Source organism: Aotus nancymaae, unplaced genomic scaffold, assembly GCF_030222135.1.
Source record: "Aotus nancymaae isolate 86718 unplaced genomic scaffold, 86718_ANA_hifiasm-v0.15.2.pri h1tg000001l, whole genome shotgun sequence".
NCBI classification, from domain to species: Eukaryota; Metazoa; Chordata; class Mammalia; order Primates; family Aotidae; genus Aotus; species Aotus nancymaae.
The window spans coordinates 348,856-372,705 of record NW_026988412.1 but is presented as its reverse complement, the minus strand read 5'-3'; the positions used below and the strand labels follow the sequence as shown (position 1 = coordinate 372,705).

Genomic DNA, 23,850 nt, shown 5'->3' with positions numbered 1-23,850 from the left:
CTAAAATACTAATTTATAATAAAGTGTTTAAAAACACATCTTAATTTTGCAAGTTTGTAATTTCACTACCTGGTACTATTAAATCAAAAAGTAGTGGCAATAAGATTTTAAGATGTAATAAACAGAATGTCACACCACTAAATTTCTAAACTTGATACTAATTTAGAGTGAAGGACACAGATCAGCTCAGGAATGTGGAAAGTTCAGGTCAAAATTAAACATCTTAAAATTCTTTTTTATTAGACAAATCTTGCAGTTTTTTTTAACAGATCTGAAAGCAAAAATTACCAAAAATTATTCTACAAAGAAAGAAAGAGAAAGAAAGAAAGAAAGAAAAAAGAATGAAAGAAAGAAAACAAATATATAGGATATATTATTAAATTGTGTATTGAAGTTATGCTCACCCAGGAAGACAAGGTTTCTGTAATTCTCTAACATCACATTTCTATATATACTCTGCTGTGCAGTGTCCAGGGATTGCCACTCCTTCTGAGAGAATTCTATGACCACATCCCTGAATGTCAACACTCCCTGAAAAATACACGCACACATACATATTAAACAAATGGAAAAGGAGCAGAATTTTTAATTTGACTCAAGGTAAAATAAAAATAAATTGACAGCTGCTTCTCACTTACAACACTGACTGACAATATCTAATAAATAACTTTCAACATAGAAATATTCTCTAACGTATTCTCTGTGAGAAAAGAGAATGGCATAAGGTCTACAACATCAACATATAGATGATACTTTTCTGGATAATGAGGTAGAAAACTGAGGGTATAAACACTAATGTATATTTTTGAGTGCTATATTTATGTCATACAGAATGAATTGTGTAAATTTTTCAGATGGAAAAGACATACTGAGTTAGCAAGTACTGCTCAAATTTTAATGTGTACAATAGGCTGGAGATACTAACGCAGATTATTTTTTCAGAGAATCTGGAAAACAATCTGAGTTTCTGAATCTCTAACAAGCTCACCACTAATGCCAATGTTTTTGGCCAAAGAAAACTATTTTGTCAAACATCCAGTAAGTGAATGAGCCTATGTAATTTTCAGTTTTTCTAGCCTGTAAACAAAGGTGAGAGCTTTCATTTTCCAAAGATAGATAAATGCAAAGAAAACCTGAGAAAGGGAAGCTACCAGATTAAAAGTGATTGTTTATCCACATCAGCTGCATAAAGATACTTAATAATGAAGTGAAAAATAATTAACTCTATAGAGAAAAAATTCTGTCACAAAGCTTATTAACTAAGTGGGTTATTAACATTAACTGCATGAAGACAGATCTCTATGATGTGCTGAGGTACACACAAGGACACAATATCACTTCCCCCTCAACAGTAACTTACAGTGTGAATTTAATCATAAAGAAACAATGGATTCACCAGGCATGGTGGCTCATGCCTGTAAGCCGAACACTTTCGGAGGCTGAGGCAAGAAAATTACAAAGTCAAAAGATCAAGGCCATCCTGGCCAACGTGGTAAAAGCCCATCTCCACTAAAAATAAAAAAAATCACAAGCATTCCTATAACGCAACAATTAACAGAGAGCCAAATCATACATGAAAGTCACAACTGCTACAAAAAGAATAAAATACCTAGAAATACAGCTAACAGGGAATGAGAAGGACCTCTTCAAGGAGAACTACAAACCACTGCTCAACTATGGACAGCAAGAACATCAGGCCAGGTGTGGAGGCTCATGCCTGTAATTCCAGCACTTTCAGAGGCTGAGGTGAGTGGATCACCTAAGGTCAGGAGTTTGAGACCAGCCTGACCAATATGGAGAAACCCTGACCAACATGGAGATATCTTGAATCTACTAAAAATACAAAATTATCCAGGTATGGTGGTGCATGCCAAGAATCCCAGCTACTAAAGAAGCTGAGGTAGGATAACCACTTGAATTGCTTCAACCCAGGAGGCAGAGGTTGTGGTGAGCTGAGATCATGTCACTGCACTCCAGCCTGAGCAATACCATCAAAACCACAGAGATATCATCTCACGCCAGTCAGAATGGTGATTATTAAAACATCAGAAACAATGAATGCTGGTGAGGCTGTGGAGAAATAGGAATGCTTTTACACTGTTGGTGAAAATGTACATTAGTTCAACCATCGTGGAACATGATGTGGTGATTCCTGAAGGATCAAGAACCAGAAACATATTTTGACCCAGCAATCTCATTACTAGGAATATACTCAAAGGAATACAAACCATTCTACTATAAAGACACATGGACATGCATGTAATAGTTTATTGAAGTGCTATTTACAATAGCAAAGAAATGGAACCAACCCCAATGCCCATCAATAAGACTGGATAAATAAAACATGGTACATATACACCAGGGCATATTATGCAGCCATAAAAAGAAATAAAATTACGTCCTTTGCAGGAACATGGATTAAGATTGCAGCCATCATCCTCAGCAAACTAACACAGTAACAGAAAACCAAAAACCTCATCTTCTCACTCACAAGTGGGAGTTGAACAATGAGAACACATAGACACAGGGACAGAAACACACACCAGGGCCTGTTGTAAAGTGGGGGGAAAGGGAGGGCACCAAGAGGATGGGTCAATACATGCAGCAAGCCACCATGGCACACATAAACCTATGCAATAAACCTGCACATTCTGCACATGTATCCTGGAACTTAAAAATAAAATAAGTATTCAATATGTTACCATTGCTGGGCATGGTCACTCACTCTGTAATCCCAGCACTTTGGGAGGCCGAGGTGGCTGCATCACCTGAGGTCAAGAGTTCCAGATCAGCCTGACCCACATGGAGAAACCCTGTCTCCACTAAAACTGTAAAAACAAGCCAGATGTGGTAGCCTGTAATCCCAGCTGCTTGGGAGGCTGAGGCAGAAGAATCATTGAATTCGAGACATGGAGTTAGCAGTGAGCTGAGATCATGCCATTGAACTGCAGCCTGGGAAACAAGAGCGAAACTCCATCTAAAAAAAAATTCGTTATTAAGAAAGCCACTTTTTTCTTGTTCTCCATCTCTAGGATTTCTTCTCAGATAAGATTCTCTGGACAAATTACACCTGTGTCTTGAGAATATGCTTTGAATGGTGTCAGCACCACATGTTTACCTGCTGCCACCACACCCATAGGCAGAAGAACCAAGACAGAAAAACTCCAGCCATTTCTGTACTCTGTAACAGAAGAGATTCAGGAACAATAAGCTGCTCCACAGGTAAAAAATACATGTTTCTCCTTTCCTGTTCTCGGTTGCCCTCCCCTACCAGCAATTTCTCCTACACTAAAGAAAATATAAGCCACATTGCTGTCTCTATGTAACCCAAAGAAAAGTGGCTCTAGGACCACCCTTTAGTGAACAGGTGAAACTTAACTCTCACAAATGTATCTTGAACCCCCTATATTTGATTCTGGCCACAACTTACAGTCACATGAGACATTTAATTAAACAGCATGGGCCGAGCGTGGTGGCTCACGCCTGTAATCCAAGCACTTTGGAGGCCAAGGTGGGTGGATAACCTGAGATCAGGAGTTCAAGACCAGCCTGACCAACATGGTGAAACCCGGTCTTTGAAAAAAAACAAAAAAAGAAAGAAACAGCATGAATGCTTCCACCCAGAACATTAATCAAAACCTATGACAGGAAGGGCACCAGTAAAGAGATTTTTGCAAATTAGTCATGTGAGTTTAATTAGCAACCTAAACTTATAACCACTTAACTAAGCAGTACCTCTCAAGCTTTAATGAGCTTACAATTACTTGGTAACTTTGGTCCCACTCTATGTAGTGTGACTCTACAGGTTTGGAAAGAGCCAATAAATGAGTGTTTTCCATAAGTCCCCTGCCAATGCTGACGTTGCTCCCCCGGGCTCATTATTAACATTAGTTAGAGAAAGCAGGCACAGCACAAAGCCTCTCACACTTTGTACTCTCATCACAACACAAACACTTCCGGCACAAATGAAGACAACCAATCTCCATCTTAAAGTATCATCATCTTTGCTTTTAAAGTTTACAGAGAAAACAGAAAGTGGCAACATCTGACTACGTCTGCAATTATTTATTTATTTATTGAGACAAAATCGTGCTCTGTTACCCAGGCTGGAGTGCAGTGGTGAGATCTACGCTTACTTCAACTTCCGCTTTGCAGGTTCAAGTGATTCTCCTGCCTCAGTCTCCCAAGTAGCTGGGACTACAGGTGTGTGCCACCATGACTGGCTATTTTGTTTCTTTGTATTTTTAGTAGATATGGGGTTTCACCATGTTGGCCAGGGTGGTCTCAAACACTTGACCTAAAATGATCAGCCCACCTCAGCATCCCAAAGCGCTGGGATTACTTGTGTGAACCACCATGCTGGGCCTTAAATCTGTATTTAGAAAATAATATAGACACAGGTACTAATAAAATGTTTATTAAGCAGTTACTATGTGCTCAAGAAGATTTTACGGAGCACTGTAATAACACATTATGGGACGTAATTCTAATAACAGCCTATGTGCTGATCCTAAGGGCTCAATAATTCCAAATATTTAGAAACAAACCCAGAATTTTTATTTCTTCCCATTTCTCTGTCATTAATTTTATTTAAAATGTATAAAATAAAATCTAAATACAGACAAATGGGAGTCATACAGAAATAAAGAGTTTAATGTAATTTACAAAAATTTATATTGTGTTTATATTTACTTTTTGTTCCTTGTGGAGAAACTACTAGATCTGCAGGAACAGAAAACAAGTTGCTAAAAAGAATGTCTCTGCAAACACTAATTTTAAAGTTAAAAATTTGAAATTAAGACCCTAAAATACATACTTTATATTTCTGATTTATTTTTTTTATTTTTTATTTTTTTTCAGAAAATTGTGAGTATGAGCTCTAAAAGTAGAACAAGATTCATCATTCAAAACTCTGATCTCTTCTATTCAGTTCTGAGGTGAGAATCAAAGGTAGGGCCAGATCTAAATAAGGCCTCCAACAAGGATGAATCTAAAAAGGGTTGGGGCAGAAAGTGGACCCTATGTACAATCTGGTTCTCTATGCCACCAGGTGTATTTCCAGTTCTGTTTTTTCTAGGCTAACCTAGGAGAATCCTAAATTTTAGAGGTTGTGAAATTTTAAACTTTTTAAACCAATTTTCCATCAATTTCATATTATATATTAATAAGCAATTAAAACAAATCACTTTAGGTTTTATAGGATAATTTTATTAGATGATAAATAAATATATATATATATATTTTTTTTTAAATGGAGTTTCACTGTTGTTTACCAGACCGGAGTGCAATGGCGCGATCTCGGCTCACCGCAACCTCCGCCTCCTGGGTTCAAGCAATTCTCCTGCCTCAGCCTTCCGAGTAATACATATTCTTAAGTTAAAGAAATACAAATAATAGATTGAGTGTGGTGGCTCACATTTGTAATCCCAGTACTTTGGGAGGTCAAGGTAGGCATTGCACACAAGCCTGGCCAAAACGGGGAAAATTGGTCACTACTAAAAATACAAAAATTAGCCAGATGTGGTGGCCTACACCTGTAATCCCAGCTACTGAAGAGGCTGAGGCAGGAGAATCACATGAACTCAGAAAGTGGAGGTTGCAGTGAGCTGAGATCAAGCCACTCCACTCTAGCCTGGGCAACAAGGTGAGACTCCATCCCCAAACACCCCAGAAAAGAAAAAGAAAAAAACAAAGTCAAATAATAACAACTCTTCTGTTGATAAATATCCCCTCAGGTGAAAACATCACGAGTCACAACAATATAAAGAAAGTGAGGGTCAGGTGCTGTGGCTCACACCTGTAATCCCAGAACTTTGGAAGGCCAAGGCAGGCAGATCACCTGAGGTTGGGAGTTTGAGATCAGCCTGACTATGGAGAAACCACATCTCTACTAACATAAAAATACAAAATTAGCCAGGCATGGTGGCACATGCCTCTAATTCCAGCTACTCAGGAGGCTGAGGCTGGAGAATCACTTGAACTCACAGCGGGAGGGGGGCAGAGGCTGCAGTAAGTCAAGATGCTGCCATTGCACTCCAGCCTGGGCCACAAGACAAAAGCTCTCTCTCAAAAAAATTAAAAGTAAAAAGAAAGTGGTCCGAATAAAGCTCGACTTCTTTTGCACACCTCTATTTATTATACTCACCACATAATGCACAATTCAACCTTTTATCCAGTTGCTGCTATAGGCTAAATGTTTCTGGATTGTAGGGACCATGTCTGCTTTATATATTTTTCTAATGACTGTATGAAATGAAAGCAATTGGTTTATGTGTCTGAGTCTCCAGATCTCCTCATTGCTTTTCACTCAAGTACAAGGAAACTGGAGAAACTCTCATTTGAGCACCAACCAAAAGCATCTCTCGTATGAGGTGAAGAACAAACGCAGAATGAGTCATTTCTCTTAGACTGAGACAGAAGTAGAATTAGCCACTCTTGTCAGCCTAACAAAATTCTGCTCTGGACATTCTCAAATAACTCAAAGATGCCTAGGTGATTGTGATAGGGTTCCTAGGGACCCTGTGCTGGTGGCCCAATGATAAGTCAGGCAGGAGAGAGACAGGATCTTTTTTTTTTTTTTTTTTGATATGGGGTTTTGTCCTGCTGCCCAGGCTAGAGTGCAATGATGCAATATTGGCTCACTGCAACCTTCGCCTCCCAAGTTTAAGCGATTTTCCTGCCTCAGTCTTCCAAGTAGCTGGGACTACAGGTGCATGCCACCAAACTGGGAAAATTGTTATATTTTTCGCACAGATGGGGTTTTATCATGTTGGCCAGGTTCTTCAATTCCTGAGCTCAGGTGGTGCACCCACCTTGACCTCCCAAACTGCTGAAATTACAGGTGTGAGCCACCGTACCCAGAAAATTCAGGCTGATTCTAAATAAAAAATGTGCCTGCCCTGGTTGACCTCCACAACTGGGATTACCTGTCATGATGAACTAGCTCTTGGGTAACAGGAAGGACAAGAATATGCGACTCCAGTATCACATTTTCATGCATAGGTATAGTTGTGGTTATGGCTCTGGATCCTTCATAGTCTTGATCTTTCACTCCTAAGATGGTTCTTTACAATTACAGATTCTACCATCAGATTCTCTTTTCCCTCAGAGCCTCTCACAGAACTGGTCACTGAGCAAGACCTGAAAAGCTCAGAGCCACACTCTCAAAGCGGAGGTTTAAGATGTCTGTGTTGACATCTGGCAATGCAGAAAATGCCTCCTCTTAGTTTTCTGTACATTTTCTATCCAAAGTCTACCTTGTCTTGTAAATCTCAGGCAGAGGCCAAAACTTATGTGAAGATTCTAGGTGGAATTAACCTCACTCTCCATTTTTGGGTGTTACACCAAGTAAAGTACAGTTGAAAGAGAGATGCCCTCACATCATGTCCCTGGGTGACAGAGCAAGACTCCCTCTTAAAAAACAAAAACAAAAACTGGATTTGCAAAACCAGACAAAGAGACAACAGAGTAAACAGATAAAAAGTTGTTTCTCACCAGACATGGTGGCTCACACCTGTAAGTATAGCACATTGGGAGGCCAAGGTGGGTGGATCACAAGAAGTCAGGAGATTGAGACCAGCCTGGACAAAATGGAGAAACCCCGTTTCTATCAAAAATGCAAAAATTAGGGGGCTGGGGACAGGAAAAAGAAAAAAATACAAAAATTAGCCAGGTGTGGTGACAGGTGCCTGTATTCCCATCTACTTGGGAGGCTGAGGCAGAAGAATTGCTTGAACCTGGGAGGCAGAGGCTGTAGTGAGCTGAGATGGCCATCGCACTCCAGCGTCGAAGGCAAAAGCAAAACTTCATCTTAAAAAAAGGAAACAAAAAATAAAGATAGAAAAGGAAAGGTGTGGTGGCTCATGCCTGTAGTCCGAAAACTTTGGGAGGCCAAGGTGGGTGGATCACGAGGTCAGGAGTTCAAGACCAGCCTGGTCAAGATAGTGAAACACTGTCTCTACTAAAAATACAAAAAAAAAATTAGCTGGGTATGGTGGTGGGTACCCGGAATTCCCCTACTCAGGAGGGTGAGGCAGGAGAACTACTTGAACTGGGGCAGTGTAGGTCGTAGTGAGCTGAGATAGTGGCACTACACTCCAGGCTGTATAACAGAGCGAGACTCCATCTTAAAAACAAACAAATAAACAAATAAACAAAAGTTGTTTCTCAGGCAGACTTTTTTTCTTTTCTTTTGGTCATTAGTTGTCATTAGTTTATTATAAAAGAGATATGAAAATTATTTACATGATGAAAGATTTCAGAACTTCAGTAGAATGGACTGCACCATTTCAGTAGTGATTTATTTCAGTCTACCTACTTTCTAAGAATGTCACCATCTCTAAATAGGAGGTAATCCTTGTCACCTAGAAATACTTTGGTGCCTCCATATTCTGGGTGAAATTTATCTTCATCTTTCATGCTAACTGGTTGAATCTCTCCACCCTTTCCTTTGGAACCTGGTCCAACAGGGAGGACTGTTGCTTATAATACTTTTCCTTGTGATTTTTCTGAAAGCACAATGCCTCCATTGGTTAGTTTAGGCAGCACTCCTTTTAAGCAACACTCAGTCAAAAAGTGAAAGAAATGGAAAGTCTTCTTCACTTAAAGAAATAACTTTGATTATTGATTAGCTACACATCATTAAGGTTTAGGGTATGGGATATAGTGTCTTATGTGGCATTATTTAATTTATACCTACTTGTCACGATAGTTGTGATAACCTGCTTTTTGCCAGCTAGAACTGTTTCTAAGACTAAAAGGTGTTCAGGCTTTATGTTAGCTTCTTAAGCCAGACAGACTCCATCTTAGCTTCTTCATTTTAGTTATTCTCTCACCATTAAGTATGTAACTACAGTATGTAGCTAGGGCAGGCTGACACTGGGCACCCAGGAATGCACTGTTGATAAGAGGCAGAGTTAAGTGGTACCAGCAGAGCCTGGGAATGCAGGTGCAGTCGGGCACCCAGAGCCCCCATTATCAGTTGTATGTCTTTCAGGACAGCTTTACCCCTCCACCCAGCACTGTTTTATTTCTCAAGTATATCAGTTTATCTTTTAACCTTTGCTTACTCTGCTTTTGTCAAAAATTTGCTTCAGCTGGGTTCCCCCTCCCTTTTAAAACTAAGGTATAAAAGACCACCTAACTTTTTCTTCGGGGCCGAGAGAATTTTGGGCATTAGCCACCTCTCGGTCACTGGCTTAATAAAGGACTCATAATTCAATCTCAGTGTGTGGGCATTCCTTGACTCACTTGGCTACAACATAGTGAACAGTTTCAAGAGATATAGTTGAAAGGGTGAGAAAAACATAATTGTGCTCTCTTAATGTCTCTCTGGGTTTGGTAACTGAAAGGGCTTGCATTTCTCAGATAAAAGTTTATTTCCCAAAATCTCAAGACCTAGATTTACCATTTGAGGTTGCAGGTATAGGTTCAAATTAGGTGGAGTAGCAGCACATGCTACCTGCACATTTGAGCACTTTAGCAACAGGAGAAAAGGAAAGTGGAGGTTCTCACGTCTATATGTCTACTCAATGCACTCATGTCACTCTAACAGTGTTTCTGTGACCCACGAGCTCTCAATCAGTTTCAGGTTTTATGATACAAGAGTCAACGACAGGGTAAAATGATTGAATGCTCCCCTGTACAGTTTGTAGTCATCTCATCCAGCCTCTCTAGAAGTCACTGTAGAGGACTATAGATACCAAACAGGCAGAGATACAGTTCTGCCTACATATCTAGGAGGCAGCATGCACTTTACAGTACAACTGTAACTTGACAAAAAGCTTGAAAGGGAAAGGCCCCTCTAGAGTAAAGCTTGGATGGAACCTTTTGTGTTTATATCATGTCTTCAAACTCTAGACAGTGTTTGGAAAATATCATTAAAAGAAATATGTTCTCCAGCCCCAGAAAAGCTTCACAATAATGTGACTGTTAGAAAACATAACCGTAAGGCCAGTCACATTCACTCACACCTGTAATCCCAGCACTTTAGGAGGCTGAGGTAGGCATATCACCTGACATCAGGAGTTGGAGACCAGGCTGAGAAACAGGAATAAACCCCATCTCTACTAAAAATACTACATTAGCCGGGCACGGAGACACATGCCTGTAATTCCAGTTACCTGGGAGGTTTAAGCAGGAGAATTGCTTGAACCTGTGAGGCAGAGGTTGTGATGAGCCAAGATTGTGCCATTACAGTCCTGCCTGGGCAACAAGAGCAAAAGAGGGAGGGAGGGTGAAAAAAAAGGAGGGAGGGGGAAGAAAGAAAAGAAGGAAGGAAGGAAGGAGAAAAAGAAAACAAACTATGATTACAAAATTAAATCTTACTGTAAATGGTATCATAGTCCATCTGCTTAAAAAACTGCAAAGACAGAAAGATGGTCATCATAATTAGTCCACAAGTAGAAAATCATACAGAACCATGTCATACATAATTCATCCTAAATTCACCTTGTAACTGGGGAGGCCGTCCAGCTTTGCTAATTAATTATAGTTAAGGACAGAATGACCTTTTCACATCTTCATGACTGGAGGTAGTTTTGCAACTAGAAGCCCGGTGCCTGCTGCAGGTAGGCTTTCACTTTTCTACAAAAATGATTGCTTAGGGTGAATGTTCCTTTCTGTGTACATTTTAAAGCCATGGCTCTCTGCTTCCTTAGCGCTGGGATCTAGCACTCCTGCTTGCCCTCCCCTGGGGGTTAGTGTACTGTCTTGACCCCTACGATCTGCAAGTGAGTCACATTCCACAACACAGAACTCACAGCTGGTAACTCACAACCTATGTGAACCCAAATTGCCACAACAGCACTGCAGTGTCACATCAGAGAGTAAAATCTGAGCTGCAGGAGGAGAGCCTGCAGGACTCCTGGGTGGAACCGCTCCTTCATAATAATGGAAATGCGAGCAGTGTCTCAACCTCCGCTTCTGTTATTAATGATGGAAAAAATACTGCTGGATTTCAAGCAGTAGTCTGTACAGAGATAGCTTCAAGAGTTCTCCCTGTGACAGCCCACCTCATTCACAGACACAAAGGGAAACTAACAGGTCTTCTTAAAAAGATACCTAAAGCATTGGAGATAAAGACAGCTTTTGGCCAGGCACGGTGGCTCGTGCCTGTAATCCCAGAACTTTGGAAGGTTGAGGTGGGAGGATCATTTGAGGTCAGGAGTTCAACAGCAGGCTGGCCAACATGGTGAAATTCTGTCTCTATAAAAAATAACAAAATTAGCTGGGCATGGTTTTAGGCGCCAGTAGTCCCAGCTACCGATGAAGCTGAGGTGGGAGGATCACTTGAGCCTGGGACCTGGAGTTTGCAGGAAGCTGAGACTTTGTCACTATACTCCAGCCTGGAGAAAAACAGCTCTCATTCTGAGAAAGATTACATTGAGAAAAATACAAGTTAAAAGCACCTGAAGAAAAATCTCAGATTAGATATAAGATTGACCAATTCAGCCAGAAAATATATCTCTATAAAAAAAACTGCCCTCTAACCACTCAAAGTGAACAGCTACTATCAGCATTAAAAACATTAATGTGCTGGGCACAGTGGCTCATGTCTATAATCCCAAAACATTGGAAGGACGAGGTAGGTGGATTACTGGAGGTCAGGAGTTTGAGACCAGACTGGCCAACATGGTGAGAACCCGTCTCTATAAAATATACAAAAAATAATTAACCAGGCCTGGTGGCCAGTACCTGTAATCCCAGCTACTCGAGAGGCTAAGACAGAAGAATCACCTGAAACTGGGGGGTGTAAATTGCAGTGAGTTGAGTTTGAGCCACTATCCTTCAGCCTGGGTGACAGACTGAGATTCTGTCTCAAAAAATAAACAAACAAAAAACATTAACATGAGGAAGAAAGGGGGCATAGTCTCAGAAGAATTTCATATGGTTTCTCTTTCATGTCTGTTACTCTCTGGCCTAGCCACTGAGTGGGGGATCTACATTGGAATCCACACCAACACTTTTTGTTTGTTAAAAAAAAGGCCAGGCGCAGTGGCTCATGCTTATAATCCCAGCACTTTGGGAGGCCGAGGTGGGTGGATCACGAGGTAAAGAGATCGACACCATCCTGGTCAACATGGTGAACCCCTGACTCTACTAAAAATACAAATATTAGCTGGGCATGGTGGCACGTGCCTGGAATCCCAGCTACTCAGGAGGCTGAGACAGGAGAATTGCCTGAACCCAGGAGGCGGAGGTTGCGGTGAGCCGAGATCGTGCCATTGCACTCCAGCCTGGGTAACAAGAGCAAAACTCCGTCTGAAAAAAAAAAAAAAAGGCTTGACAAAAAAAAAAAAAAAAAAAAAAAGCCTTGATCAACTAGGCATGGAAGGGGCATATTTCAAAGTAATGAGTTATCTGTCACAAACCCATAGACAACATACTGCATACACATGAACTGGAATCATTTTTCTATGAAAACTGGCACAAGACAAAGATGTCTTCTCTCAACACTCCCATTCAACATAAAATTGGAAGTCCTGGCCTGAGCAATTAGGCAAGATAAAAATATACATGACCTGCAAACAGAAAGAGAGGAAGTCAAACTTATTTCTGCTTGCAGACAACATAATGAAATACCCTGTAATCTTGGCAGAAAAGCTTTCTAAACTTACAAAAAACTTCAGTAAAATTTCAAAATACAGAATGAACAAAAATTAGTACCATCTGTGTAAATCAAAAACAGGCATGCAGAAACCAAATCAAAAACAAAATCTCATTCAGAATCACTACAAAGAGAATAAAATATCTAGGAACATGGCTAACCAGGGAGGGGAACGATCTTTATGATAAGACTGACAAAACACTGCTTAAAGACGTCAGAGATGAAACAAACAGATGGAAAAATATTGTATGCTCATGGGTAGAAAAGATTAATATTATTAAAATGGGAACACTATAAATAAAATTACAGATTTAATGCTATTTTTATCAAATTACTCAAAATATTTTTTAACAGAACTAAAAAAGAAAACTCATAAATTTATATGGAAACAAAAAAGAGCCCAAATAGCCAAGGCAATCATAAGCAAAAAGAACAAAGCTTAAGTCATGACATTAGCTAAATTCACACTGTACTGCAGGGCTACATTAAAGAAAGCAAAAAGGTACTGGTACAAAAACAAACTCACACACCAATGCAACAGAATAGAGAGCCCAGAAATAATGCCACATACCTACAACCATCTGGTCTTTGACAAAGCTAACAGAAGGAATCTGGGGAGAATTCCCTATTTAATAAATGGTGCTGGAATGACTAGCTGGCACTATGTAGAAGATTGAAACTGGACGCTTTCATTAAACCATACACAAAACTCAAGATAAATTAAAAATTTAAATAAAAAACTTCAAATGATAAAAGAAGCCCGTGAGATAACTAAGGAAATACCATTCTAAACGTAGAAAATGGTAAGAATTTTAAAACAAAGATGCCAAAAGCAATTGCAACAAAAACAACAATTGACAAATGGAACCTAATTAAGCTAAAAAGCTTCTTCACACTCAAGGAAACCATCAACACAGTAAACAAACAACACACAGAAATATTTGCAAGCCATGCTTTTGACAGAGGTCCAATACCCATAATTTATAAGAAAGTTAAGTCTATAGAGAAAAAAGACCTCAATAAAAAGTAGACAAAAAACACAAAAAAGTTGTTTTTTAAAAGAAGACATACATGTGGCTAACAAGCATATAAAAAATGTTCATCAATAATGATTACAGAACTTTGAGAAACACACAGTGAAATATCATTTCACACCAGTGAAAATGGCTAGGTTTAGAAAGTCAAAAGACAGCAGATGCAGGCAAGGTTACAGAGAAATGGGGATGGTTATACACGGCCAGTGGGAGAGTAAATTAGTTCAACCACTGTGAAAAGCAATGTGATGATTCCTTACAGAATTAAAAACAGAATTACCTTTTGACTTAGCAACCTCATAATTGGGCATATACCCAGTAAAGTATACATTATTCTAAAGACATATGCATCACTGCAGCACTATTCACAATAACGAAGACATGGAATCAACCTAAATGCTTCTCGGTTGTACACTGGATAAGAAAAATATGGCATGGTTGGGCATGGTGGCTCACACCTTTAATCTCAGCACTTTGGGAGGCTCACGTAGGTAAATTGCCTGAGCTCAAAGGTTTGTTACCAGCCATGGCAACATAGCAAAACCCCATTTCTACAAATAATAATAATAATAATAAGCCAGGCCTGCTGGTGCATGCCTGTAGTTCCAGCTACTTGGGGGAATGAAGTAAAAGAGGATTGTTTCAGCCTGGGAAACTGAGGCTGCAGTGAGCTGAGATCATGCCACTGCATTCCAGTTTGGGCAAGAAAGTGAGACCCTGTCTTCAAAAATAAAATAAAATAAAAATAAAGGCTTAATAAAAAGAAAATATGATACATAAATATCATAGAATACTATGTGGTTATTAAAACCACACACACACGACCATGTCCTCTGAAGCAACATGGATGAAGCTGGAAATCATTCATAGAAAACTATTGCAGTAGCAGAAAACCAGATGCATGTTATTTCTAAGTAAAAGCTGAATGATAAGAACACAGGAACACAGACGGGAACAACAGACACTGTGACCTAGTTGAGGTTGGAGAATGGGAGGACAAAAAGCATCAGAAAAAGCACCTGTTTGGTGCTATGCTTAGTACCTCAGTGACAAAACAATCTGCACACCAAATCCCCATGACACAATTTTAGCCGCATACAAAACCTACATGTGTACCCCTGAGCCAAAAATAGAAGGTAAATGAATAAAAATCTGTGAGTGGGAAACAGTGCAATGTAGGTGAAAGAACTGGTTTGTGCTACAGATGGCGGCTGAGGGGGAGGTGTACTCTGATGTATTTTTGTGTTTATGCAGGCAGATGAGATCAGGAAGATGTGGTCCAGAAAACAGGATGCTGTTGCAGATTCAGTATCTGAGGGTGTGGACGTGCCCGGAGACGTGTAGACACTTTTGCAGGTTTTTGCCAATAAACACTAGAATCAAAATGCTGTTGTGAAATTTCTCTGGGTGGTGCCCAGTCCTGGAAAAGTCAGGGACACGCTAATATTTAGTGGGTAAGCCTGCAAGTGAGTGGGAATGCTATGGTGACAGCTGTGGGAAAAGGGAGTCTGCTGTCAGAGTTCCTTTTCTCTAAGTTTTTATCCTCTCACCCTGAGAGGAGACACAGAATCACAGGACAATGGGCAGTGTGACAGCCTGTGTACAGGAGAGCAGAGCCTTCCATTCCCAGACAACCAGAGTTTGATTCCAGGTCAGGTTTCTGTGATACCTTTTTTCTTGTACCAAATCTGTAGTTTGCTGAACACCAAGCCATTCTCCAACACCAACTCACTAACATTTGAATTTGAATTCTGACACCATCCAGAGTCAGCAAGGACCCTGATTCAGGGCTCAGTCTCACAACATTGTCCTAATGGCAGATCCCAGTCACAAACCCCATAGGCCTATCTATGCTTCTGAGCTACAGTTTAAAAATTGTGGACTCCCGTAACCTCTCTCAAGTTTCATAATTTGATAGAGCTACTCACACAACTCAGCAAAACACTGTAGCTACATTTACCAGTTTATTATAAAAAACACAAATCAGAAAAAGTCAAATGTAGAAAACGTGGCCAGTCATGGAGACTCATGCCTGTAATCCCAGCACTTCGAGTGGTCAAGGTGGGTAATCACCGGAGATCGGGAGTTGGACACCAGCCTGACCAATGGGAAGAAACCCTGTCTCTACTAAAAATACAAAAAATTAGCCAGGCATGGTACCACATGCCTGTAATCCCAGCTACTTGGGAAGCTGAAGTAGAAGATTCTCTTGAACCTGGGAGGCAGAGGTTATGGTGAGCCAAGAAGGTGCCATGATTCCAGCCTGGGCAACAAAAGTGAAACTCTGTCTCAAGAAAAAGAGGAGAGGAGAGGAGGGGAGAGGAGGGGAGGGGAGGGGAGGCGAGGAGATGGGAGGGGAGGAGGGGAGAGGAGGGGTTAGCAGGGAATGGAGGGGGAGAGGAGAGGAGAGGAGGGGAGACGAATGGAATAGGACAAAGAAAAAATGGAGAAAGATGAAGCACAGAGATAATCCTGATAAACAGCTGTGATTAATAAAATTCTCGGCTGGGCACAGTGGCTCACACCTGTAATCCTAGCACTTTGGGAGGCCTAGGTGGGTGGATCACCTGAGGTCAGGAGTTCAAGACCAACCTGGCCATCATGGTGAAACCTCATCTAAAAAAAAAATAATAATAATAAAATTCTCTATCATTTTGTGTTCTCCAGAAACAGTTTATGGAAAGGAACATGCTTTCCACTACAATGTAATTGGTGCTCTTTTTCTTATCTATCACATAGCCAGACACAGACTCTGCACATTTTCTTCTTGTTCTCATTTTTAAAAATTAGCTGAATTTTTCTTCAGTGGTCAAAACTTCAGTTATGTTGATTTCCAGCCCACAGGATCCTGAAAATTCAGCCACACTCCGTTTGAATAAAAATACAACACGTTATGTCCTTCCTAAAAACATGCTGACTTCAGGGTAAAACATTAATGTAGAATCTGATTTTTTCACCTCTCATTTGCTATTTACCTTCTACCTTCTTTGTAATCTTATTTGTTCCTTCCGTTAAAAGAAAGCCCTTGTCTGCCTGAACTTTGCAATGTTTACAGTTCTTATATCAGGTATTCTCTTCTGTTGCAATACTCTTTTGGAATTTATTTATTTATTTCTTTGATGAAGTCTCACTCTGTCACCCAGGCTAGACTGCAATGGAATGTTCTTGGCTTACTGCAACCTCTGCCTTCAAGGTCCAAGCAATTCTCCTTCCTCAGCCTCCTGAATAGCTGGGACTACAGGTGTGTACCACCACACCCAGCTAGTTTTTGTATTTTTAGTAGAGTTGGGGTTTCACTATGTTGGCCAGGCTGGCCTTGAACTCCTGACCTTGTGATCCACATGCCTCGGTCTCCCAAAGTACTGTGATGACAAGCGTGAGCCACCGCTCCCAGTTGGAATTTAATTTAAACATTTTTTAATTAATTAATTTTATTTTTTAGAGACGGGGTTTTAAAATGTTGGTCAGAAGGGTCTCGATCTCCTGACCTCGTGATTCACCTACCTCAGCCTCCCAAAGTGCTGGGATTACAGGCGTGAGCCACCGTGCCCGGCCTGCAATTTAATTATTTTACATCAATCGAACTTTGCTTTATTTTAAGCAGTCTCGAAACTGCTTCACAACAATAACAACTTCTTCTTCACAAAAATTCTACCAGTTTTTTTCCTTCTTAACCTTAACTGCATTTGCCTGTGGGTCCCCAGCTTTCCAGGGCTCTGTAGCTTCTCTCACTATACAAGAGTCTTCCATGACTGGGGTGAGTAGGCTGGGACACATGCAAGGGAGCCTCTTCAGAAAACAACTGGGCTGTTAATAACCTGCTTTTGGAGGTTCAATATTAGCCTTAGCTTGGAGGCGTTAGGCTCAAGCTTTGATTTCCACATCACAGTTATGTAACTTGGTTTTTGAAAGCTACCTGTGTGAAAATTTAGCAACATTACTCAAACACGATGTTCATCTAAAGGAATAAAATTATAAGGTGCTTATATTTTACACCTCAATGAGAAAAGCAAAAGTATCTATTCCTTTCAGACAATATATGTCTTATTATAAATTTTTCCATTAAAAATCATGTAGTAAACAATTAGTCATATGGCAACATTTCTAGGAGGTACCAAGTTTTAGCTCATAAGATTTAGCGTGAAACTCAGAGGATACAGAACAGAGATATTTACTGTCACAAATTAATTCTGCAAACAAAGAAAGTGATATTTGTATGACTCAACACAACTCACAAGTTGTCTACCATATTTTCTTGTAAAAAATTTTTTCTTTTTTCTTTTTTTTTGAGGAGTTTTACTTTCATCCAAGCTGCAGTGAAGTTGCAAAATCTTGGCTCAATGCAACCTCTGCTCCCTGGGTTCAAGCAATTCTCCTGCCTCAGCCTCCCCAGTGGGTTGGATTCTAGGCTCCCATGACCACAACTGGTCACATTTTGTATTTTTAGTAGAGACGAGATTTTGCCACATTGGCCAGGCTGGTCTTGAACCTCAGATGATCCACTGGCCTTGGCCTCTCAAAGTGCTAGGATTACTGTGTACCATAGCTAACCCAGAGTTAGAAGCTAAGCAATGCCATCTTAAACCCTGTACCCTGAAAGTACCAAGAAAAATGGCTTCTCCAATAATAAGTTGTAACTGCGGCCCCGTTTCCTTTGTGATAACTGCTTGCTGCCCCGTTTTCCTTGTGATAACTGCTGACCTTGGCGTCTGTAAATAAAAAGAGGTAGCTCGCTCTGAAAAAATGCTGACTGAAAAGAAAGGGAAGAAAAAATTTTCTATTGAAATGTTTGACTTGCAGCTCTCCACCAGGCACCACCTAGAATTTCCCCAAATTCCAGAAAGCCCGCTACGTAAAGCTGCTTGCCTGTGCTTATCACAAACTGCCAGAAATAGCTTCTGTAAAGTTGCCTGCCCTGCATCCCCTGACCCTCTTGGTCCTAAAATCAGGATGTGATTTTTCAGCTTAAAAACCCTCCTCTCTCTGAGCTCGGGGCCACGGGTTGGAGAGACGTGAGTCCTCCGTGGCCGCCGGCGATAAAGACCCTGCAGTTTGGCACACTTTTGTCTTGGTGTTGACTTTCTGTGCTCGCTCCAGTACAACACCTGGCGTGAACTGCTATGCCTGGCCGGCAATGTATTCGTTTTCCACAGCCAAAATGCAGGAGAGATTTTCCCTATTGTTTTTCTTGGTAGCATTTTAAAAAGGAAGCCTTGGAATTCTGCTTGAAATCACCCAGTCATAAAAAACCTTTCTGCAATAACTCCCATCAATTTTTAATAGGAGAAAAGAGAAACTTGAGAACGCCATAAACCAAACCAAAGGGCTTCTCATTCATGACCTGCACCCCGAGTCAGGATTCTCCCCTGACGACCCTCCTGTGGTGCCTGGGAGGGACAATAAGGAAGAGACACGGCGCTGCGGGTGCAGACCTGCCCAGACAGGGCTCCAGGCACAGTCACTGCACGGTCGTCATTCTATTGCTGAAGGGGACAGAGGCCGAGCTGGGCAAGAACTCGGGGCACAGATTTTGGAGCTGACAGCAGGGAGGCCTGAGCGCCGCAGCCACTTCCAAGGAATACCAACAAACCCCTTCCCCGAGATCGGACCTGGCACTCACACCGTTTCTGGGCTTCCAGGGGGTCCTGGCATCTCAGCTGTGGATCTCCAGTACCAGCACGCCACAAGGCCACAGAGGCTGGACCTTTAGTAGCAGAGGACACAGGACAGTAAGATGAGACCCAAAACTCCAGCTGCAGCAAGACACAAAGCCGCCGCCACATCTCAGAAGCCGCCTTTTCCGCCCCAGCTGCGTGCCTGATCGCACGGTTCTCAGGGCAGCGTCGCTTATTGGATAAGGTTTAAGACCCAAGACCTGAGTGACAGAAGACATGACCAAGTGTTGGCTGACTGAAGAAAGAGTGACAGCGGAAGGTGCAGACTTTTCAGACAGGGCTTCCTCCCTGAGCTGAGCCAGGCCCACCCCAGAGGGTGTTTGCCTTTAGCCGCGTCCATAAGGTCTCCTGTATTTGTTAATTATATACTATATGGCTGCTCACACATTAAAAGAATGGAATAAAAATTATTTTTTAAATCGCAGTTTTTATAAACTTCCTGGCTTCTTGTCCTGTACCGAGCGAGTACAGAATCACCACTGAGACCAAATGAAGCCAATTCAGAGGGTCATTTATGGCCGGCGACCACGGAGGACTAGTGTCTCTCCAACACGTGAGCTCAGGGGAAGCAAGGGTTTTAAGAGAAAACCCACATCCTGGTGGGGCAGTGTTCTTTTTTTTGCAATCAGCGTTATGTAGAGCAAGCTAGTTATTTTTCACAGAAGCCAATGCCAGCTGTTATTGTGTGACATGGTAAAAGCCCCATGAAACTGCATACCTCAACCAAACCTCGGCTTTCTGTTGAAACTGCTCTCTATAACCCTGATGTGGCAGGCAAGCAGTCCAAATCCACGCCATCTTGGCCCCTGTGACTTGTAATAAGTAACTAAGGTCTGTAATTTCCACTCTACCCATGCAACGTGTAAACTAACGCTTACCTTGACTTCTGTGAACCACTTAAGTAACAATCGGAATGTCTGTAGCCCCCCACCCACACCCCCTCCCAGGAGGTGGTTTATGGAATGTCCAGAGTCCACTGGCCCTTGGAATGTCCGAAACCCATCACCCTCACCCCACCCCCACACCCCACACTCTGCCCAGGAGGTGGTTTACAGGCATAAAAGGTCTTAACACTCTCCTTTTGGGGCCACAGGTTAGAGAGATTCGAGTCCTCCGTGGCCGCAGGCAATAAAGACCCTGCAATTTGACATACTTTTGTCTTGGTGTTGACTTTCTATGCTAGCCCTTGTACAACAGTTGCAAGGAAAATGGGGTAGCTAGCAGTATCCCAAAGGAAACGGGGCAGCAATTACAACTTATTTTTGGAAAAACCATTTTTTTTGGTGCTCGCAGGGTGCAGGGTTTAAGATGGCGTTGCTTAGGTTCTAACTCTGGGTCAGCTATGGCACAAAAAGACCATTGGTTCAGAAACCAAGATCTTCTGGTTCTGGACTCTGTAGCTGTCTTGGGTAGGGGAATTTTGCCAGCTCTGTGCTTTCATTGAGCCTAAGGAGAGGGGGCACCCGAAAGGGACTCTGAAGCCAAGGGTAAGAGTCCTATGTTCCTGCCTCCCCAGCTCACTTTCCAAGAGGAGATATTGGGCAGCAAAATTTCTTTCTTTCTTTCCTTTTTTTTTTTTTTGTTCCTTCGTGCGGTGACTCAGATATGAGCAGTAAAGTTTCTTAACAAAGTCAGAAAAAATAGTATTCAGACCGGTCAAGCTAATAGATGCTTACCAGGATTATCTGGCCTAATCATCCAAACAGCCCTGCCATATTCATCCTCTGGGACAGGTGAGGAAACTGAGGTTGGAGGAGGACACAGGCACTGTGAGCCCAGATGGGGCACTGGCAGCCTGGGGCCTCAGAGGTCCAGGCATTCACCGCCGTCCAACCCCCTTCCCTCCCTCCCGTCCCCAGGAGGCTTCATTCCCATACATTCCCAGCTCATTCACTTGTCAGTAGCTCAGGACCTGGGGTCATCAGCCCTCCCTCAAACTCAAACCGGCCCCCACCCCCAGCTGTTCAGGTGATGGCCTCCCTGTGTGTGTAACTACCAGGCAAGGGATGGTGCTGTCTATGCTTCCCTTCCACAAGCTGTGAGTGGCCTGTCCCCTCAGGGGAAGACCCTCCTCATCTCCGGGGACCATGACCACCAGCAGCTCCACACCTGCACCCTCTGCCTGGAGCAGGGTGCGCACACTAGGGGTAGATGAATCCCTTAGCCCAGTGAGCTTGACAGCAGTGTGGGGGCAGTGGGGGCTCCGGAGAGTGTCACCGCATTAGACTGGCCATGGCTGGGAAGAGGCTGGGCTCAGCTGACATCCTCACATCCGCCCTCCAAGACTCCAGCCTCTGACTTTGACAAATCTGGCCAGGATCTGGGGTCTGGGGCTGGGACTGTGGACGATCCAGGTCCAGACTCCTTGTGGGCCCTTGTATTCAAGTGGGAACCCTGGGGCTCCAGGTGCCACACACCGGTGCGCCCGTCCTTGCCGTGAAATTTGGGGAGGGGCAGCAGCAGAGCCAGCGGCCTGGCGTGGTGGGGAAGATCACCCGCCAGCGCCTTTTCCCATCCAGGCGCCCTTTCCAGTCCCCACGTTGCCTGCAGGGCCACCCCTCCTCCTCCCGCTGCTCCCTCCCCATTCGCTGCTGTCCCGCGCCTCCGGGCTCCTTGGCCAGGGCCCCAAGGCAGGGTGGCTTACGACGACAACTGGCTGGGACAATGGGGGCAAATTTCCCAGAGAAGGAAGATGGCCCCAGCCTGCCCCATAGCAGGGATGGCTCCGAATCTGAGCCCCCGACACCCGCTCCATCCGCACCCCTGGTGGCTCTCTGCCGGCCTGCTCCGCTCCCGCTGGGTCCCTCTGACTGGGGACCTGGCAGGGCGGGCAGGACCCAAGGCCACCGCGCGGGTCTGAGCCCAAACCCCAACCCCAGGCCGCAGGGACCCCGCCCTCCAGGCACTGTTACCGGCCATCCTGGCAGGTGGCCGGGGACCCGGGTGTGTACCTGTGAGGAACAACTGGTCAAAAGTGGCTTTTTGATTTCCCAAAGGTAAGGGCTCCTTCATAATTATGTTTTTTTTTTTTATTTAGCTAAAACGAATCTAATCTAATTAGATTTACCCACAATTCTGTCTGTAAATTTGAGCACACTTTTATTAATTTTTCTCAGTTTAACGAGTTCTTTTGTATGTTTCTATGTTAAGAATTTTAGGCTGGGCTCGGTGGCTCATGCCTGTAATTCCACTAACTTGGGAGGTTGTGGTGGGCGGATCTTGAGGTCAGGAGATCAAGACCATCCTGGCTAACACGGTGACAACCCGTCTCTACTAAAAATACAAAAAATTAGCCAAGTATGGTGGCACGCGCCTGTAATCATAGCTTCTTGGGGGGCTGAGGCAGGAGGATCGCTTGCACCAGGGAGATGGAGGTTGCAGTGAGCCGCGATGCCGCCACTGCAGTCCAGCCTGGACGATAGAGCGAGACTCTCTCCAAAAAAAAAATAATAATAATAATAATTAAGGTTTACCTGAAATTAGTAATGTGAATCCAAAAGTTTCCTTTACTGTTTGTTTGTTTCTAAGTAGTCTTTCACTCACTATGCAATTTACAGGGATACTCACTTCTGCCTCAGTCTGGCTTAGTGAAAGAGTAGGGCGAAGGAAACAATTAGGTATGCATGGCCTCAGGTGAGAAGAGGGATAACTGTTGAGTTCTCTCTTTTGTACACAAGGAATTTTTGTGTGTGTAGGCAAAATGTGAGGGTTGTATGTATCTTTTTTTAATTTTTGTAGCTATCTCATTTGATAATAGAATGGGAGTCGAGTTCCCAGGCTGGCTTTTTCTTTCGGCTTGGTGATTTGCTTGTCCAGAGATTTTTTTTTTTCCTTTTCTTTTAAAAATCTTTGTTCTACTGCCATAGCACCCTTAACGCGCCTGATCTCATCTGATATCGGAAGCTAAGCAGGGTTGGGCCTGGTTAGTACTTGGATGGGAGACTGCCTAGGAATACCAGTAGCTGTAGGCTTAAAAAAAAAAAATGTCTTTCAAATAAAGCATTTTAGAAAAAAAAAATTGTTGGTTTCCGATTTTGTCTGCTTTCTTATGGCTAGAACAGTTTATTCTTAGAAGGGTAGTTCCCACATTATTAGGAAAGATTTTATTTATCTATTTTTCTTTTTTTTTTCTCCTTTATAAATTATCCCTTCTCGGGCATATTTATTTATTTATTTATTTAAGGGTTGATCACATGAATTTTTATTGTAGCATTGTTTATAGTGGCAAATAAGCAAACTGTGAATAAACAAGGGGACAGCTGAACAAATTTATAGTACACAGTATTACAGAATATTATGTAACAATTGCTCATCTTACTCTGACCTTCATAATCATTCTTTTCGCTGGGTCCAGGACCATGGCCAACTCAAGGCACGAAAAGATAGTCCTCCTGATTTGGTCTGAATTTCAGTCCTGGTGACTTCAAAGCTGCACTAGCACATGGACAAAACACTTAAAAAATATGAAAGATTATTTAAGTAAAGCAAAATGAGAAATAGAAGATAGAATAGTTTAGATTCATGTACATATACA

The 23,850-nt window shown here is 42.3% G+C and overlaps 1 protein-coding gene and 1 pseudogene across 4 annotated transcripts in view; one reads left to right on the top strand and one right to left on the bottom strand.

Annotated features, from left to right (window-relative positions):
* Positions 1-19,455, bottom strand: part of LOC135268148 (zinc finger protein 492-like) — a 47,233-nt gene extending 27,778 nt beyond the window's left edge. For 2 of the 4 annotated variants that reach the window (XM_064373434.1, XM_064373442.1), the window contains exons 1-2: positions 19,251-19,455; positions 405-531 (exon numbers count right to left, since the gene is read on the bottom strand). In XM_064373434.1, the coding sequence (XP_064229504.1) occupies positions 405-531; positions 19,251-19,424 (301 nt within the window). In that variant the 5' untranslated portion in view covers positions 19,425-19,455. Of the gene's footprint in view, positions 1-404; positions 532-10,121; positions 10,204-19,250 lie in introns of those variants that run through there. The other 2 variants (XM_064373458.1, XM_064373477.1) reach the window with 2 other exon arrangements.
* A 3,713-nt stretch (positions 19,456-23,168) lies between these two features.
* On the top strand, positions 23,169-23,287 carry LOC135276361 (5S ribosomal RNA; annotated as a pseudogene).
* The last annotated feature ends 563 nt before the right edge of the window (positions 23,288-23,850 follow it).